This window comes from Anticarsia gemmatalis, chromosome 9 (genome assembly GCF_050436995.1).
Source record: "Anticarsia gemmatalis isolate Benzon Research Colony breed Stoneville strain chromosome 9, ilAntGemm2 primary, whole genome shotgun sequence".
Taxonomy (NCBI): Eukaryota; Metazoa; Arthropoda; class Insecta; order Lepidoptera; family Erebidae; genus Anticarsia; species Anticarsia gemmatalis.
Genome location: NC_134753.1, coordinates 5431967 through 5452077, shown reverse-complemented (window position 1 = coordinate 5452077; position 20111 = coordinate 5431967). Strand labels below are relative to the sequence as shown.

Genomic DNA, 20111 nt, shown 5'->3' with positions numbered 1-20111 from the left:
AATGTTACAAAAACGGGGAAAATTTTGACCCATTCTCTTAGGTGACGCAAGCGAAGTTGCGCGGGTCAGCTAGTGTACCCTAAATTGTAACGATTTTCCATAAGGCATGTGTCATAAGGTAATGCCACAAACTTATTACACCAAAAAATGTGTTCTGTTGAAAAATGTCAACAAACGTAAGTTGTAAGCGTATTGATCACTATTTATTTATTTCCTAACATTTGTTAGTAAATGTATTAGTGTGAAAAAAAGTTTGTTAACATATAAACAGCAGTGTGACAGCACCAATAGAAACACCTGTTCAAATTTATATTACTATAAAAATCCCGTTAGTAACTATGATTTTCAGTTTTCATAGATAATAGATAAAGTGATAATTATAAGTGATTCGACACATGATACATTAATATTTGTTTTCTCACGCAATCTGTTTAGTGTACAAATGTTGCATATCATTGGAAATTTACCCTGAAGTATGGCAATACTGGGAGTATTTAACTCAGTTTGCTCGAAGCCGGCTTTGAGCGCGCTCGTTTCAAGTCCCTGTACTAATAGAAACTAAACTACTCCTACAAAAATGGTGAAAGTAGACGTGAAATACACTAAGGTAAGACTTTATAATACTATATTTTAGTTTTTAGTACTATATTCTTCATATATTTGATTAATTGTTGGTATTTAGACGCAACATACGGAAGAAATTCTCTAAAGAATATTTTTAGACGCGTAGTTCGCGATATCTAGAAATGTTATGCCGGTACGTCTCAGTGTTTGTGTTTGCTTGTAAACTTTTCTAGATTATGGAAACATGATTAAATGCCATAGATATATGAATTAAAAAGAATTAGGACAAATGTCATGTGCGACGAATCGAACTGTTAATATTATTTACAAACTTGTGAGTATCTAAAGTTTTCCAGTTTTAATTTAATATCCCGTGATTAAGGTAATCGCTCTTATATTTTCTTTAAAATACGAAACATTTCGTCGCACATTACATATAAATAATAATTATAACTAGGTACCCGCGATATTGTGTTTTTACTATCCCGCCAGAGTACCGTAAAAAATTGCAATTAAAATAAATTATAATAATTTTAAATCTGCAAACTCTTCACTATCGCTACAAAAATTCTCTTGACAACAACGATAAATAAAATTCACGAAGATAAGTGTAATAAAACAGCAATAACAAACATCCAACCGGCTGTAGATATTATTTCAGTTAAACGATAAATAGGTACAATTTGAACGGGTTTTTTTTATTCAATATTGTTTTAAGCATTCGTCTCCCATTATCAATAGGTATTAGAAAAGATACCATTTAATTTAAAGAATAGTTTATTAGTATTGTGAGGGTAGAGGAAGACCGTTAAAAAAGTTAAAAAATAATACAAAAATCAAGAGATCCTGTAACTCTAATGCACTAATGAAAGAAATAAGTCCAATGTTTTCATTTACTAAAAAACATTCGTTGCAGTATGTGACAAAGGAATCTGAATATTGTTTTCATATTCTTTAAACTAGGGTAGTTGACACAAACCAGTATTTTTCCAATACAGTTCATTCTAGAGCAATTTCCTTTAAAGAATCATAATTACGCTAATCCTCAATTAATATGCAGAATGAGTGTGCCTTGATCACTGATCACTACCTTAGCGTATAAATAAACGCATCGTTGCAATAAATAACTACATTACTGCCGATGACAAATTCTAGGACAATCTTTTTTTATTCTACACTTTATTAAGTACCCACAGGATCATTAAAGTAAATAAAATAATACTAAAGTAGAATTTTTTATGTATTAACGGTTTTAAAGTATCGCGATTTCAACGCATTCGCAAGTTTCAATTCTTTATTCCAATATTGTTTGCAATAATTCATAACAGTTTTTCATATCGTATATAACATTTCATTTGGAGTTATTCCCCGCACAAACAGTTACTCAATAACATTAGACCTAGACTTCCATTATTTAGATAATAGTAAGTATAATAAAGACTAAACAATACATATACTTATTGTTATGACACTCTTATTATTGTTCAAATGAACCATAAAATGCTTTATTATCATGTTAAGCATGCTGAGTTTGTTTGAGATTAACATTTCTGATGCAAAATAAACACAAAATTGACCATAAATGTGACAAATGCTAGTATTCACATAAAAACCGTTTGCTAAAGTTTATTATGGTACTGTCTATAGCAAAAATTAAAACAAGAAAGTGTTTCTCGGTATCATTTATTTTAATTTATTATAGTGATATTATTCCCAAGTAACTCCCAAATAAATAACCGTAAAAATATATACCTATAATATCACACGTTGATGAAATGTGTATCTCTTTAACCGTGATTGCTATTCCTGAATTATCTAGCACATTACCTACGCTTTCATTCATCCTTTTTAACAGTAAACAACTCATTAAATTAAGTATACTGTTTATCTACTTCGAACAGAATCTTATCATAATCTAAAGTAGACACTTGTAAGTAACAACTTGAAATCATGTACATCCATTTGTTAAACTACTAGGAAGAGTATATTGTAAACTAACTTCAATTTTATATCAAAATTATGACTTCAGTTTAAGATCAAAAGTACTTGTTATAAGAGCTATAACCAAACTTCTACGAAAATGAAGAATGTCAAGTTAGTACCTAATGCTCAAAACAGATATAAATCAAGGAAAGTAATTACCGATTTCTTCAAAACGAATACGTGATATTCGTATTATCGTATAATTTCGTCTATAAATAGAACTGTGGCGACAAAATATCATAATTTTATTGATTCTCAATACATGTTTGTAAATTAATATATTCAACAACTTCGATTATGAAAAACATGAGTAAGTATTTGATTTACTAAAAATAACATGTCGAAAAACAGAAGTGGCAGTATCTATACTATTGGATTAAAGGTCCTTATCACACAAAAAACATAAGCAAAAATAATGTTATAAAAACTAAAATATTTATTCAATTAAGTTTTTACGGTTACTGGTTTTATTTTTGTCCATATTGCCGTCAATTATCGAGTTACTATCGGCAGGATGTTGTTAATTTAAGTTACAACGATATACAGGTCGTTATTTACCCAATAAAGAATTCTGCAAAGAAACTAATAGGATCAATTGCTTGTTACAGTTGTTCATCAACAATGAGTGGGTGGACGCAGTCAGCAAGAAGACCTTTCCCACCATCAACCCTCAGGATGAGTCAGTCATCATTCAAGTGGCTGAAGGCGACAAGGTATTTAAAACAATTTACAATTCGATGTATTTGGACCACACGACACGATAGTCTGACTCCAAATTAAACTATCCAGTCTTCAAACAGACACTCGTGCTCACCACATAAATATTTGTCCCTTCTGGAATTTGAATCCATACCCAAGCGCTACGGTTATTGAAGACCACTGCGTAAAATGTGAAGTTAAATTTAAATGTACCTTCAGTTCTTTAAAATATTCATCCAGGACATACGATTTGCGTCTGCATCCATCAACGTCAACATTTTCCTTGCATAAAGCAGCAAAATATGGAAATTCTGAGGTCAAGAAACGCATTTGCGTTTGCTATTTTCTGTTTTACAGTGTACTGTGTTGTAAACACTCGGGCTAATAATATTTGTTGCCAGAAAATCATTGTGTTCAACTTGATGGTTTATCTTTTTAAGAGTTATGATTAAAAAAAACATACTGTTTCACCCATCAGATGTCAGGCCTCTGTTGGCTTGACAAGGTCAGCCGGTTTATTCCAACGAATGTCCCTTTGTAAAACACAATGCGATATTTCCTCTCATTGCGAATACGATGGGGGTCCCCAGATGTTAAATCTAGTTTTGGGGATCAACTTGTCTGTGTGACTAAGCTTAAAAATAAAGTATGAAAAGGATAAGATTATTATATTTCCGAACAAATTAGTTTGAGCGATGAAGTATAGTAAATCCTAGGATTTAAAACGATCTGAATGGGCGCAAATTTTCGCATTTCCATTCGGTATCGTGTGAAGTCAATTGACATCCTAAAAGAAGTATTTACAATATAGTTCCTCCAGTAGATGTTTGAGATAACCATTATTTTCTTTTAGGCTGATATCGATCTGGCTGTAGCCGCAGCCAAGAAGGCGTTCCACCGCTACGCACCATGGCGTACTATGGACGCATCCCAGCGTGGACTCCTCATGCTCAAGTTGGCTGAACTCATTGAATCCCAAGCCAGATACTTAGCAGAACTCGAGACCCTCGACTGTGGCAAACCCGTCAAGACCGCCGAGGAGGAAGTTTACTACTCAGCGACGGTGTTGAGGTACTACGCTGGCAAAGCTGATAAAATCTGCGGCAACACCATTCCTGCAGGTAAAGGATCAATCGTACTGGTTTTTATTGCTTTAGATATTTTGTTGTGGCCAAAATATCTACATTGTTAAGTTAACCCGCAGTGTCGTTAGAAATTCGATGTTTGATGACTATCATGTGTTTAATAGATTTTTGATAACGTATTTTGCGAATTAAGTAGGTTTAGAAGATTCAAATGATATTCAAACGAGGCTTAGACTGGAAACGTGCGAAGATTCGAAGTTTTTAAGTTCTTGGGCGATAAGGAATATCTACTAATCCACCGGTTACACTGTCAACTGGGTTATCAAAGTAAGCTTCAGTCAGACAAGTAACCCGAGTACTCATAAACTCATACCAAATACTTGTGTGGTGAAATTTGAATCCAATACGTTATTATAACGATATTGTTCTTTGTGGTCAGGTCTCAAATGTTTAAAATTGATACAATGAATAATCCAATATGTAGTCTGTCTCGTCTAGACGTATTACCACAAGTTACGCGTGTTTATAATACAATATAACGCAGTCATGAAAATTTTATTGATATTTATTATGAGATCGTTGACTTGTAAAGCCACGCGTGTAATTACTTATTGGAATAGTTAAAATTGACTACTAAAGCAAACTTTCTTTGGTTATTATAGTTAAAGGTGCAAGCAGACATGTCAAAAATATACTTACACGTCCTTTTGTATTTATAGTTTCATGTAAAAGAAAATGAACCCTTTTAATCTTAAAGAATGCTTGTAAATATTCATTTATAAATCAAAAAGTCTACTAGTCATCTGAGGAAAAAACACTAAATACTTTCATATTATTATTATCAAATATAATATATAATAATTTAATAAGATCGTATGATGTTGATTAATGTTTCATAACAGGTGAACTTTGTACCAAATATAATTGACGGATTATGCATAAGGAAAACATTAGCAAATAGACCAGGTGTTTTCTTATATTATTTTTATCTTTAAGAGTAACTGATAAAAAAGATTTCTGTTATCATGTAATTTTTATCAGACAAATCTACAGCCTTATCTCATCAGTTCTATGACTAAGCAAAAGCTTGACCATTTCTTTTACATTACATCATATCAAAAGTATTGATTGATTGATTGTAATGTAATTTGTCAACTTGTAAATATAGGAAAACATAAACATCCATAAAATTTAAACATTTTAAAACAAAGTAACGAACATAATGATACTATAAAATAGAAAAATCTATTACAATTTGTCACCAATATCAATATTTTCATCAATGGGATCTCAAAACACTCGATACCACTAGTATGGTAGAAATTTCATTTCGACCACAGATTTAGTCATCCAAGGAAGCATTTCATTAAAACCAAAGAGTTTCGGAATCAATTGGAAATTGAAGAAGCCCGAAGATTTAATTATGCAGACTCTCATTCACAATCAATCCTCTGTTGATAATGTTTATTATTGTTCTCTTCGTTATCAGTTATCTGCTAGTCACTGAGATCACAAATGACGTTCATTGTCACGATATCCCCGACACTATTTAGCGTGATTGCTCTCATACTGATTGCAATGTAACTTATTTACTATATTCTTGATTATTATCTTTCATTAATTAATTATGTATTTAATAGGAAAACTTTTGTTTGTGTAAATAAACGCGTAGATATGAAATGACAGTAGAGATATAACTGTAATTTTCTTTACCACTCCCACATGAATTCATCATATATTATATCACATAATATTTCTACTCCTAAAGATGAATATACCATTACCATTTACCACGGTTTATTTTGTATAAAATTTGAACTGGTGAGATCTTAACAAGAATTGTGTTACGCGGAAAAGCCTCATAAACATGTAAAACGCAGACTACAAAATAGTTTAAAGTTTAAACAATAATAAATACGGCAAATATTTTTCCGTCTGGGATGAAAATCAAACAATGTTTCGACTACCGCAACAAATTACATAATACACATTTAGCTGGTTAATGTAAATTAGTAGTAGTTTGTCACTTAATGTTCTGAGTACATAACAACCTGTAACAAGTGTTAATAGTCACAACACTATTAAGTATTAGCACCAACCTTTTTTTAGATTAACTTAGGAGTTTTTACAAGATTAAATCTGCACAAAAAATCAGCAAGAAAAACTTTTTATGATTAAAAAGAAATACGAGTACCGTTTTTACCGTTTGGTTTTTTCTAGAACTATGTAATTTAGTGTTATGTATGATTTATTTTCAGATGGTGAAGTATTGTCCCTTACACTGAAAGAGCCTGTTGGTGTGGTCGGTCAGATCATTCCATGGAACTACCCCATCCCCATGATGTCATGGAAAATTGCACCGGCCTTAGCTGCAGGTAAAAATCACATCATTATCTTAAGGTCGTACATATGTATACTGCACATCTTTATACAGTTGTAACTGGTTAGAGAGTGGAAAGCAGTTATGACCTTCTGCTATGAAATTATCGGATGTAGGTTTCTATAGGTAGTAAATATTATGTGAAGGCGCGTATCTTTGGAAAAAACCTTGACTTCTTCGAATAAATAATTGCAGTTTGCACAGCCGCCGCCTGGATAATTTTAATGTGGGATGAGACAATACTAACTATTCACAACTGTTCAAATAACATAGTTTGCTTTTTGGTGCTATTATTAGTCACCGATCAGTTTACGGAAGCGGTAATCTTTTGTCAGTTTCGACCAGTACTTTAAAGAAAAAAAAATCAAATCTATCCTCATTGTTGACTAAAATCACATATAAGCGACTAGAACAATCGACAATAACAGACAAAAGAAGAACATCATAATTTAACGCCTAACATTTCTCTAGGTTGCACAATCGTGCTTAAGCCAGCCGAGCAGACACCCCTCACGGCGCTGGCCGTCGCTGCCCTCATCAAGGAGGCCGGCTTCCCTGCTGGTGTTGTCAACGTAGTCCCTGGATACGGACCCACTGCCGGATCCGCCCTCACACACCACCCCGATGTCGACAAGATTGCCTTCACTGGATCCACTGAGGTAAATTTAACTATGTACTTTACTATTCTCATGAAATAACTAAACTCCAGCGCCAAAGCTGCGTCATGAAACGTCTACATAACATGGTTCACGACCAAATTTTTCTACTACTATGATCATGTCTAGTGTAACATGGCCGGAAAGTCAATCAAACTAAGATAGCAATGCTTGATTGCGTTTGATCTTATAGAAAATGTAAAAAAAAGATAATAATGCAACATAAAACTTTATTAAACTAGATAGTTAGATATTGTTTCAATGATATAGATCTGTAAGTATTGATAAAGTTGCAAAGTGCAGTTATAATCAGAATATTGACAAACCTGTCAACAAATTATGTTTATTATGCACTCGAAAGTTCCGCAAAGTGCTATCAACGACTTATCTAATCACAATAAATCATCGCAATAATAATGATTGATTGTTTTAAATCTAAGAGAACTGTTTGTTTCCAGGTCGGTCGTATTATCTTGGGTGCTGCAGCTGCCGTCAACTTGAAACGAGTTACCTTGGAGCTCGGTGGCAAGAGTCCACTGGTTGTCTTCAATGATGCCGATGGTTTGTGGCCTTTGTTTTCCATTTGTAGATTTTGCCAAAAGGCCAGGCCAATCGTTCTAAATATAATTTGACTCTTATTTCAATTTAGTTCTAATCTCAAAGACACTTTATTATTGCGTGACCGTCTATCTCATTTCTGTTAACTGTCGTGTGCAGTGAAAAAGAATTCTAGAATTAGTGTACAATTGCTTTGGTTTACACAATAGGTACATGTTCTTTTAATTACACAAATACTTGACTTATCAAGCTTAATAGGTAGTAAAACAACGTGTTAATGAAACGCATAGAAATACATGCTTTTTTACTAACATCCACTTGACTTTAAATTGTTTACATTATAATAAACAGTAATGTCACCACTCCACTTTGATGAACAGGTACTCAAAGATAATCACATAATAAGCGTCATACTTCGATTGACTTGAATAATAATATAATCAATTCAAGAGCACATTGATAAAGACGGCAATTTGTTATAGCGCTAATTGCATGTTATAATAATGTCTTAACAATAAAGAATAGCAACAAAAAATCCACATCCACATCTACATCAGTCTCGAATCCAGGTTTTCTATTTGCTCATGATGATCCTCCTTTTTCTAGGGGGGAAATTTAATTTGCTGTTTTCTTCGGTACCGTATAAAGCTTATATTTTAGCGAGGAATGTAAAGTCCCTGTCCAAACCTATAGGAACTGGGTCTTGGTAATCATTAACTGCCCCAAAATTCTCTGCAAAAAACCCAAAATATTTCTAACTCAATCTGTGTTAATGTACAGTGGAGAAGGCGGCTCAGATCGCTCACGCGGCTGCGTTCGCCAACGGCGGTCAGTGTTGCTGTGCCGGCACCAGGACCTACGTGCAGTCTGGTATCTACGACCAGTTCGTCAAGAAGGCCGCCGAGATTGCCGAGAAGAGGTCCGTTGGTAACCCCTTCGATGATGTCCAGCAAGGACCCCAGGTACATTCATTTTAATCGTAAAGCTTTTCTGCATTTTTTTTATACCGGATCCCCATTTAAAAAAATAAAATAGAGATCTGAAGAACGCTAGAGACCGTAATTTCATTTTAAACTTAACTTCTTTAAAATTGAGGGTAATTTTAATTAAATCGCGTAAATTTTTTCAAATGATTACTCTTTTAAACTGTCGCAAATTTTAATTGTTTGAAATAACACATCAGTAATTTTTTGCTATAAAAAATAGCTACATATTTCTGAAGATCATCTATCAACCTCTTTTCTTTTTTGTCCAGATCGACAAAGAGATGTTCAACAAAGTCCTGGGCTACATCAGCGCGGGTAAGGCTGGCGGCGCCAAATGCGTGGCTGGTGGTGAGAAGCTCGGAGACAAGGGATATTACGTCAAGCCTACCGTCTTCGCCGATGTTACTGACGACATGAAGATCTCCAGGGAGGAGGTAAGAAATCATATCATTATATTGTTAATTATTTATTCCTTATGTTCCCGTAAGAATAGGATTTTCATTGATCAAGCTGGTTTTTCTTCAATGAAAGAGGTTCTAAAACTTTTTTTTTTAATTTATTATTTTCTTTTTAATTGCATTTGATAAGAGATTAAACAGTTATGACAATACTTTACTGAGGCCGCAGAAGAAAACTGAGGTTAAGTTCTAGGATAACTACGTCAATGAGAATCTTATCACAAAAATACCCAATTCCAATTAAGTTACAATTCCAATAAACTCAAGTTTGACAATCTTCTTAAATCCTTAATCTGGTTCAACTATAAATAAAGCTGAATTACTTTGTTCCTTAGATCTTCGGGCCAGTCCAGAGCATTCTGAAGTTCGAGACCTATGAGGAAGTAGTTGACCGCGCCAACGACACCAACTACGGCCTGGGAGCTGGTGTCATCACTAATGACGTCACCACCGCTCTTAGCTTCGCCAAGCAAGTTCGCGCTGGCTCCGTATGGTAAATATTAAACCTCTAAAATTCTTAATTTGACTCTGATTATTCTAGGAATCTAGGCAATTTACGGAAAAGAAAAATATTCCCTTATTTGAACTTTCCCATACTAACTAGTAACTGATCTATAACTCTTTGCTATTAAATTTATAATTCCGGTCATATTCTTCATCTTTTGTATTAACCTACGGGCAATGTACCTAAATTACAATAATGATGTAGTCAAAACACAAACATTTGCATGTATGTATGTTCAACTTAGTACGTATTGTGAAATCAGTCATAAGGAACGAAGTGTCTAATTAGATGATAATAGGACGTTAATTATTCTAAGTCAGTGTCCCGTGTGCTTATTGTTTTGCAAATACGACTAGGTATATATATATATATATATTATCTATAAAACATTCTATCTACTTAATTAAATGTGTTCTGGGTGTTTATTTTATATTAACTATAAAGTCTCAATGAAAAGTTTACTATTAAAAAACTGTTTGATTTAATACATTTAATACATCTTTTCAGGATCAACACCTACGACCACGTCACAAGTCAAACTCCCTTCGGTGGATTCAAGGACTCCGGTCTTGGCAGGGAATTGTAAGTAACAACTACAATAAGAAATACTTTATACAACTACTATCCATTATGTACCTCCGTTGTACATTGCAAATTACTTGATTGACCTTTTCAATACCGTATGAGGAGAAAAACTGTCTTCGTGGAAATAAAAGTCCATCGATGACTGACTAAGAAATTTTACTTACGTAACTTTTTTACGAATATAACACTGCCCTTGCGGTTTTGCCTGCGCCTAATTTCACCCCAAGATGGAATTACCAAAAATCCTGTCTTAATGCTCCTCTACACTTTTCAAGGAATAAACTTGCTAAATTGCAACTTCTTGCGTTCAGTAGTTTGTCAGTCACTCACTCACTTAGTTACAGAAGAATTTTATACAATGTATGTAAATAGATCGGTCAATGTATTTTTTTTTCTCCAGGGGTGAAGACGGAATCAGCGGCTACTTGGAAACCAAGACGATCACCCTAGCGCTCCCGAAACAACCCCAGCTATAAACTATATACAGTTTTACACATATGTATGCGACACGTAATCTAACAAATGCGCAATGTTATTAATGCGATTCGTATAATACTATCGCTAATTTTGTACTGAGATTTAAAGGCTATATTTTATTATGTACGAGTGTAACTCGCTAAAGTATGTATAAATGTTTTTTTGTTATTTTATTTATTGTTGTTTCATTATTCGTTTTTCTTTTGACCTTAGATTTTCTACGCCTTTGGGACTGTGGTTAACCGTTTAACCGAACAAAATGTTTTTGATTACAAATTAAATTTCACTAAATTACACTAATTTTGGTCCTACCACACCATATTTGCCATCGAACAATAGTCCAACTTACAAAATAGGATCTGAGTAGTAATCAGCGGAACCATCAAGCACAACCAAATGCTTCGACATTTGACCGACAGCTCAATGATATCGAAGATATGAAAAGCTTATCTATTGGCAACAATAGTCTCCATCTGTTTAGATTAAAGTATTTAACCCATTCAGTGCCGTGCACGCCCATCGGCGGGTGAAACGTTTTTACTGACACGCCGAGCCCGCCCATGGGCGGTTGGATTTTAACCTCCGATATCTAAGCCAATAACCATTAGAAAAATGAAAGATTTTGTGAAATGATTCGTTTTACTAAAATTTATTCGTTATCAAAACGGCCTGCAGATATCTCAGGTTTGGAAAAAAGTCAATTCCGACTTTTCATGCTGAACCCGCCCATGGGCGGGCATAACACTTATTCAGGATTTAACAACCTTTTGTGAAATTAGATAAGAACTATAATTTTAACTAAAATTTTATAATTATAAATTTTAACTAAAATTAAGTTACCTTTAATAGAAATTGATGTTGTTTTGCGTCGATAAAATATAATAAGAAGATTTATAACCTACACGCATAAAAAAAATGTTCTGGCCAGAAGCGCAAACAAATATCGCACGAGCTAAATCATTTTGCACGAAAAAACAGCAGACATAATGATCATGGTAGGACCCAGAAGTCATAAACCATATTTACCTGTGTATAACAAAGTTACTTGAAACAAAAGGACACATGCGCAGTTTATGTCGAAATCTACAGCTACATGCCAAAAACGCCGATGGGCGGGCAAGGATACTTAATCGAGATGCCGGACCCGCCGATGGGCGGGCTGATATCATAATACAGCGGCATCTGGGTAATGTCGTTAATTTTCAGCTAGGCAGTGAATGGGTAGATATTTTGACTTACCAACAATTTTGTACTGCTTCTCAGTAAGATGGTTGGATATCATCCCACAGATGTGTGCGCCGAGTGAGTGCCCGACGCAGGTGATCATCTTGGCCAGCGCGCCTGCCTGGGTGATCGCGGAGTACAGTTGCGCTGTGCACTGCGCAGCCTTTCTAGAAAACATGTGTTTCTCTGTATATCCTTTATTTTATAACAACATTTAAGTTTTATAGTTATTCAAACAAAATTCGATGGCATTATCTACACAGACAGGATTTTGGATCTGCAAAAGACGATTCTACAGTCACTATGAGACTGAAGAATCGTCTTTGTCTTTGTCGGCTAATTCCACATTATTATGGTCAATTTGTTAATATTTGACATTTAATTTTAAAATGGTTACAATTAACTGTTTCAAAATGCTCTTTAAATCATTTTTAACCCATTTCTGTCATATTGCTGGGCAAGGGTCTTCTCCCGAACGAGGGAGTCCACCACGCTGCCCAGTTAGAATGCGATAAACATTTCAATATAAATTTAAATAAATTTAACCCATTAATGTCCCACTGCTGGGCAAGGGTCTCCTCCCGTAATGAGGGAGGGGTTAGGCCTTGAACATTTCAATAATGATTGATTAATTTAATTATTATTGTAAATACATTAATAGTCATTCGATAGTCAGTCAGTCAGTATAGGAAATAATATCATAGCACTTACTTCATATTAGACAAGGCGGAGAGATAGCACGGAAACCTGGTGAGCTCCGACCAGTCCACCATAAACACGTTGTAATCCTTACGTGATAGGTATGCTGCGAAACAAAGTTCTCAATAAGCCACTTTCACCCTTACAACATTCTACGCCGAACAATGATGATAGTACAATGTAATTACGTATATTTACTCCGTAAGGTAACAGACATTGTATATTGTGATAGGTAGGATGCTATTGTGGCAAGTAATTTGTATCAAATAAGGTAAGTTCCAAGTACTCTCATTGTCAGAGTTCAATTTCATGTTACTGACTGTGTCTAAGTGCACACAGCGCACACACACGTTTGTAAAGCGTTTACATGTCGCTTGATTATGTTTTCATTTACATTTATTTACCATCTCCAGATTTGATATTTTTTGTAAAAATGTCTGTCACTTCTTTCATTTGATTATCTTCTAGTAAGAGATAATGGCCGCCCTTGTACAGTAAGAATAATAGAGCATTGCAAAAAAAGCCTTGCATTGTTACATTACTCTTAAATCGGCTCTACAAGTACCAAAATTATGGTTTTCAAGTATGACGTAAACGTAACTATAAATTACAATGTGTATTCAATCTGTCCTCGAGAGCACAATCATGAAGCAACAAATCAACAAGCGGAACTCATCGTCTTCAGCAACAATCATCACAGACTTTGTTTTACCCGCATCTGCACGCTCAGGGAAATAATTGTAGAGTTACCAAAGTCATGATAGCCCGGCCGGCACTTCTAGCTGATGGCCAAAAGATTAACTATAGAGAATATCTAGTATTTATTTCTAACTGATTTTAGTTAATCTCTACGTCAGTAGCAGTTCAAGCAACGAAAGGTGACATAGCTTTATTTTCTGGTTACAGTAAATACACAATTACCTGACACATAGATTCCCTTTTTGTGTTGTAAAGGGCTTCTCTGTTTGTAAACAAGCGTCAGTTAACTCATACGTTGTCTCTTGTGAGATAAAAATGTATGAAAACAACTGTCAAAATGACATCTGATAAACTATCTAATAGATATCTAGAAGGAATGAAACCGGGCCGAATTGTAAGTTATAAATAAATCTTACCATCACGAATGAAAGTCATAGGTGATTTAGAATAGGTGCCGTTGAAGCCATGTATGATGAGCACATTCTTCCTCATCGGATCCCAGCCGAAATCATGGAGCAGCTTAGGATATCGAGGATCTATGAAATGCTTCCGTGGATGCTCACTAAAAACAAAAAATAAATAATGAATGAATCACACAAATCGTAAGTTGTATGCGCATCTGATGCTTATCAGCGTTTAAAAAGTAAAAGTTCTTTAAAAATGCAACTGAAAACAAAATGCAACCAGTATTGTCTTCTTTTGAGGATGCGTTTGTATTGCTTACCGAAGTAAGGAAGTAGGTATTAACTTTGCGAAGCCGAATAGATTTTATCTAGCTCGGCTTCCGGTATATAATAAACCGCTTATCTTATGACCAAGCTGATAGCTCGGTCTAATACAGGAACTATAGACTGACAACTTTGTAAAGAGCCTTGTATGCAAAATTCGCAGCGTTTAGAATATAGAGCATCAGTGACGTACAGGCCTTTGCAGCTAACGGTGGCCTGTCTTATACAGCTAGTTTATTTTGAAACTACACAGAATTTTTTATTATAACCTAGATAAAAAGTTAAGCCTAGGCTCTAGGCTGTCTAGTAGTTTAGTATAGAAGAGAAGTCAGTCAATTTATACACGCGACTAGCCCCAAATAATATTTACCCTAGGCTAGTTGTTGTAGAAGTAAAATTTTGGCACGGAGCTATACACATGGTAGTATAAATTGTTTACGCTTATTACAAATCGTACGAACGTCCCAAACGTGCCCAGTATTAGGTCACACTTTACGTAAAGCGTAGCACGCGAGCGCGCTGCAAAACGCATCATTAACAATTAACGGCTATTCTATGGTAAAAGGCCATTTACATTCAATATACTTACGGTGTGTACATAAAGAAGTTGATTTCACTGTCCGGACACTTCCACTCTCGTTTCATTACGCATCGAAAGTAACGATAGTCTATCATCGACATCAGATCTCCGTCGGCTTCAGAAACTGCAATAAAACAAAACGTTAGCATTTATTACAGTTTAATGTTCTTTTACATTACTGGCGGCTATTTGTTAAGTGATTTATAGCAGTCATCGGTTTTTTACAGCCATTTGTTTTAGTCTTGAATGTGCGTCTAGTTCACAATAGTTACAAATTAAAACGCAGTTCAGACACATTAGAATTTACTAAAAACTGATTTTTCCTTATTTTCAGATACAAATTTTACGTAAAACATTTCGTAAATAATCTGTTTATTCACATTTCAGGACTCAAATTCCCACATTCGTATACGAATCATTGAGTTAATATTAACCCCCGCGACACAAGAGCAATTCTTAGTGCGGGAGTTGAATTAAAAAAAAATGATACCAATTCTGTGAGTTCGTGTTGAAAATAACAGCCAAATAACGCATCTACATGGATTACAAAGTATAACACTGTGATCTGCAGTTCTACAAAGGCTCTAAAAATCTGGCTTTAAAAAGTCGGAAAAAATCACATGATTTTCCGTGACCACAACTGTTTACATCACTTCCATTAACACCATAATTTTAAAATCACTAGTCATCTTTATAAACAAACAGATCTTATTCAGTATCAAAAACGTTTTTATTTCACTTCCGTACTATAATATTTAGTATCAAAACCGTATTTATTTTACTTCCGTACCTACCTACTATAAGTGAAGTGAAGTTTTAGGATATTTCTGAGTTTACTTCGCAATCGCAAGTTCGGCAGAGTGACTTTTAAAGTCGCTAATAGTAAGTATTTTATAGCGTAGCAGACTTTTGTGTAGTTTGTTAAATGACTGTTTCCCAATCATCCTGTTAACATATTTCACAATTATCGTGGTACTTGAACAACCAAATACGGTAAAAAAAGGCGGAATATAATCTGCGAATAAAATTGTAGTTAAGCTCTCACGTAGTACTCGTAGAACTAGTTCAAATTATTATAGGTGTTTAAAAACAAAGGTATTGGAAGTAAACTTGTCTTTAACCGAGAGAGGGAAGAGTACCACCACAACCGCTTTCACTAGCGGACTGACCACCTCGTAACAGGCTGCCTTTACAATCTTACATTATTTATCAACTAGGGGTTAATATTTACGACATTCCTACGTAATGTTTGTATCTCTTACCATTTATTATAAAAAATGCTCCTATACCCCAGAAAAGTAACACAAAAGAGCTAGTTCGGTCTCTATGTTTTGGTTTTAAAATAATGTCTAGGTTTATTCATGCAAGTTGTCATTGATCATCATGATGATCTCATCATGATGTGTGAAATAATTTAAGACCACAAACCACGGAATAAATGAGTAGTGCAAGTACTCTAACACCGTATTTAGGACCACAAACCAACTAGCCATTCTATGAGGAAGAATGCCCAAACTATCTCGTCTGTAACCTACGTCAAATATTCCATAACAACCAATTTGTAAGTCCATTCCGATCGAACAAATTAACACCGACGTAGAACACCGAATACATTATGCAAGAAATATTCACAAAAAAAATTAGTCGTCTAGTCACCGTCTAGACATCTGAATGCAATTATAAAACCGTATCATACAAACTTTCTATATAAGTAACAGTAATCTCTCAACCTAGACATTCTAGACAAGGCTAGACGAAATACTAATAATAACTGCGGTGTACTAAATATAGAAGCAGACACACGTGCAGGTTTTTTATGGCACTATCATTAATCTAGATTTTGAGAACTATTTTGTTGGACCCGAAGATACTTGTACGATGACTGCCGATAAATAAGGAAGTCATATGCAACTTAATTTGAACAAGAATTATCGATAATTCTATTGTTGGATTTCATCTCTTGGCAAACATATACCTTTTTCCTTTTTAATTAACTTTTGCCGTCTCATTGCTCAGCAAAGATACAACAGATTTCATTTCACTTACCAGAATAGCAGATGGTCAATGAAAGCGCATAACACGATCTTACTTAATCGTCCAAAAAATATTTCCCAAAATAACTTATGTTTTAAAGTGCAATAAAGATCAACATCCATTTACCTCATACTTAAAAACTTAAATATCATCATATAATAACCCTAAAACTGTCATATTCACTTCAACGGTAAATTGCGAGAATATTTAAAAACCCCTTGCACTTTCAACGACCGTTTATTTTGATTTCTCTGAAAGTTGTTCTACTTTTTATGCATCATCAAGTATGCACTTGACCGGTTGATAACCACTGTCGACAAGGCACGGTCGCAATCCGCACGCAAAGTTATTGTAACCTGTTGTCTTTATGACATAAGGACTATGTAACTGGAGCGAGTAATGCACATAATTTTAACTGATAAGTCACACAAACGTGGCTTAGAACTTCGATACGATTTTTTTAGGGATGGCAGAAGTAGTGGTAAGTCGCAAGAAACTTATAATATAAAGAAATTACTGTAGGTCGGAAGCTTAACTTACAAGCAGACCTTATTTTACGGCAAGAGCGGAAGTAATCAAGCTTAATGGCAATTTAAAAACAACTAAAAAGTAAGTTTTTATATCCTTAAATAATGTATTCAAAAGTCTTCACGAACGAAAGTATCATAGCAGACAATCATAATAATATGCGAATTCAAAAGTGCATTCACTGATTTTGATGAAATTAATGATTAAAGACCTTATATTGAGTACAAAAAATACAGGAAATAATATCATAACATGTGTTAAATTCGCACAATCGTCAGTCGATTGTAGTCAATGTGTTAGTTATAAGAAATAGGGTGATCGTCCTCACAATGCAATCATGATCTTGTTGAGAACATAGCTTTTACTTTCTTATGATTTTTACTTTCGGTGTTATTGTCTGAGACACAATGTGGTCGTAATAATTATTTTTTCATTTATACCGCCGACAATCTAGACACGCAACGCCAATCCGTTATACTAACAATAAGTTCTAAATCAACCAAATAGACATCGTTAAGTAAAGAAAGACTTAAGAATTACGTTTTATGTCATCACTAGCTAACCCGCGCAACTTTGCTTGCGTCACATAAGAGAGAATGGGTCAAAATTGTCCCCGTTTTTGTAACATTTTTCACCCGTACTCTGCTCCTATTGGTAGTAGCGTGATGATATATAGCTTATAACCTTCCTCGATAAATGGACTATCTAACAATGAAATAATTTTTCAAATCGGACCAGTAGTTCCTGAGATTAGCGCGTTCAAACAAACAAACAAACAAACAAACTCTTCAGCTTTATAATATTATAAAGTATAGATATAATTTTTAACCATCTTTCATGAACATGATTTTTTTATTTGTATAATAAAATAATAGATGGCTTTCATCTTTGTCGCATAATTCGAATATAATGTCATCGAGTAACTGGCAAAATTGACAGTTGTTAGAAAGACATTATTATTAATTACGTTTGATTGTATTCCTATTTTCAAGAGCTGTCATATCACCTCTGCGACAAGATAGATTGAAACGTGGTTTAGTTAAACATATTTGATTCTGGTGTAATAACAAATCCATATCTGGGTAACCATCCATGCAAGCTAATTGATAGCATAACGTGTTATGTTAAAATACTTATGTCGATAATAGATTGCGCGTAAAACTCATTACACAATGGTATAGTACCTAAGTATGGAAAGCTCTATTTAACTTCATTTTTATCTTTTCCCATCCTTAAATATTCATTGTCTTATGTCTAACGGAGCAGCAAAGTTGAATACTGTTATTTATCTTTTAATTGCATTATTTAGTTTACAATAGAAAATTAGAACTAACGTAATTGCAAACCTCACAAACCTGATGACCATTTCCTATAACCGAACTTCATGTAGAGATAAAATCTACTAGATAAACTATTATTTGTTGTATATAAATTAATATAACGCCATATTAAGCTACAACTTTTATTACCCTATCCGTATCGAAAGATAGGTTATTGGGAACGGCGGGCGGCTTAAAACAATTTCTCTTCATCATTGGCTGACTGCTCATTCAAAGCAGTAGAGTGGAAACATTTACGTTGATTGCTTTTGCGTGTTACAGAACAACGTATACAACTGATAGTTGATGTAGTTAATAAATTATCACTCGGTTAATTGGTTATTATTTCAAATGTTATTAGACGTTTTATTGTTGCGTAGACAACTATAGGCAAACGTGTAAAGATTTCGTTTGGCGACGAGGCGATCCAATAATGACTATAATACATTAATTAATTGAGAACAACAATTTATTGTATTCGATAAAAATATGCAAACAACAATTATCCAAAAACTATCCTTGGTTCAGCCGATCAGAACAATAAAGTATTATTAAAAAAGTGATTTTAATAAAGCTTCCGTTTTCCTAGTACCTATGTTATTGCACGAAATTTAAAAATATACTTGCCCAAATTTGTAGCCATTAATGTAACGAAAAATAATAATCCATATTTCATTGCACACATTATTCCTTGCACACACAACACAGTCAGTAAAAGAAAAAAAACACAAAACAATTAAAAATTTAAAAAAAGAGATTATTCGTTTAAAAGAGTTCCTTTTTTCAAAATGTAAACATTTTCTTTTTTAATTGAGGCACGGGAAATGCGCGATGCAGACTGCACGCTGCCGTTGTTACGGTGACAGTGCGAAATGCACGGCCAGAGAAAAGTAAAATTCCCAACTTTGTTACCGCCGTGGGTTGTAGTTCAGACCAAAGCCGGTTTAATTTTAAAACGAGTAGGTAATTTGTATGCCTTCCGTTTGCCGATCCTTTTTATGATTGTACTAAGAAATATAAACGAGTATTGCACATTCGTTATTCACATTTGATGGATCTGGGAAATAATCTGAGATAATGAAGTGCAAATAAAATTCTATGAAGGTCTAATCCACGTATAATAAATATACTTAGTCCTTTTCGCTTTTGTCTTTAAGGCTAACAGTTTTTGTTTAGGGATGGCCTATTTGGTAACCATTTCATAATTAAGTTATTTAGTTATTGTAGATCCTAGACTAAATTGCAAGTATTTTATCCTCATGAAGTAAATGTAAAAGGAATATCTTTAGCAGGAATGCGGACTTCAACAAATAAAACTAAATGTAGGATAAGATATTATATGCTTTATTCAATATAAATGTTAG

At 34.2% G+C, this 20111-nt stretch overlaps 2 protein-coding genes across 2 annotated transcripts in view; one reads left to right on the top strand and one right to left on the bottom strand.

Annotated features, from left to right (window-relative positions):
• LOC142975754 (lipase member H-A) overlaps positions 1-19672 on the bottom strand; it is a 34905-nt gene extending 15233 nt beyond the window's left edge. The window contains exons 1-5 of the mRNA XM_076118802.1: positions 19375-19672; positions 14876-14990; positions 13975-14120; positions 12872-12965; positions 12176-12327 (exon numbers count right to left, since the gene is read on the bottom strand). Coding sequence (XP_075974917.1) covers positions 12176-12327; positions 12872-12965; positions 13975-14120; positions 14876-14990; positions 19375-19432 — 565 coding nt within the window. The 5' untranslated portion in view covers positions 19433-19672. The remainder of the gene's footprint in view (positions 1-12175; positions 12328-12871; positions 12966-13974; positions 14121-14875; positions 14991-19374) is intronic.
• LOC142975753 (aldehyde dehydrogenase X, mitochondrial-like) lies at positions 451-11109 on the top strand. Its single transcript, XM_076118801.1, has 11 exons — positions 451-607; positions 3156-3260; positions 4100-4367; positions 6590-6706; positions 7183-7370; positions 7826-7928; positions 8706-8887; positions 9181-9345; positions 9705-9862; positions 10382-10456; positions 10860-11109. Exons 1-11 carry the CDS (start codon positions 578-580, stop codon positions 10933-10935), a joined length of 1467 nt encoding a protein of 488 aa, XP_075974916.1. The 5' UTR covers positions 451-577; the 3' UTR covers positions 10936-11109.
• Positions 19673-20111: the final 439 nt, after the last annotated feature.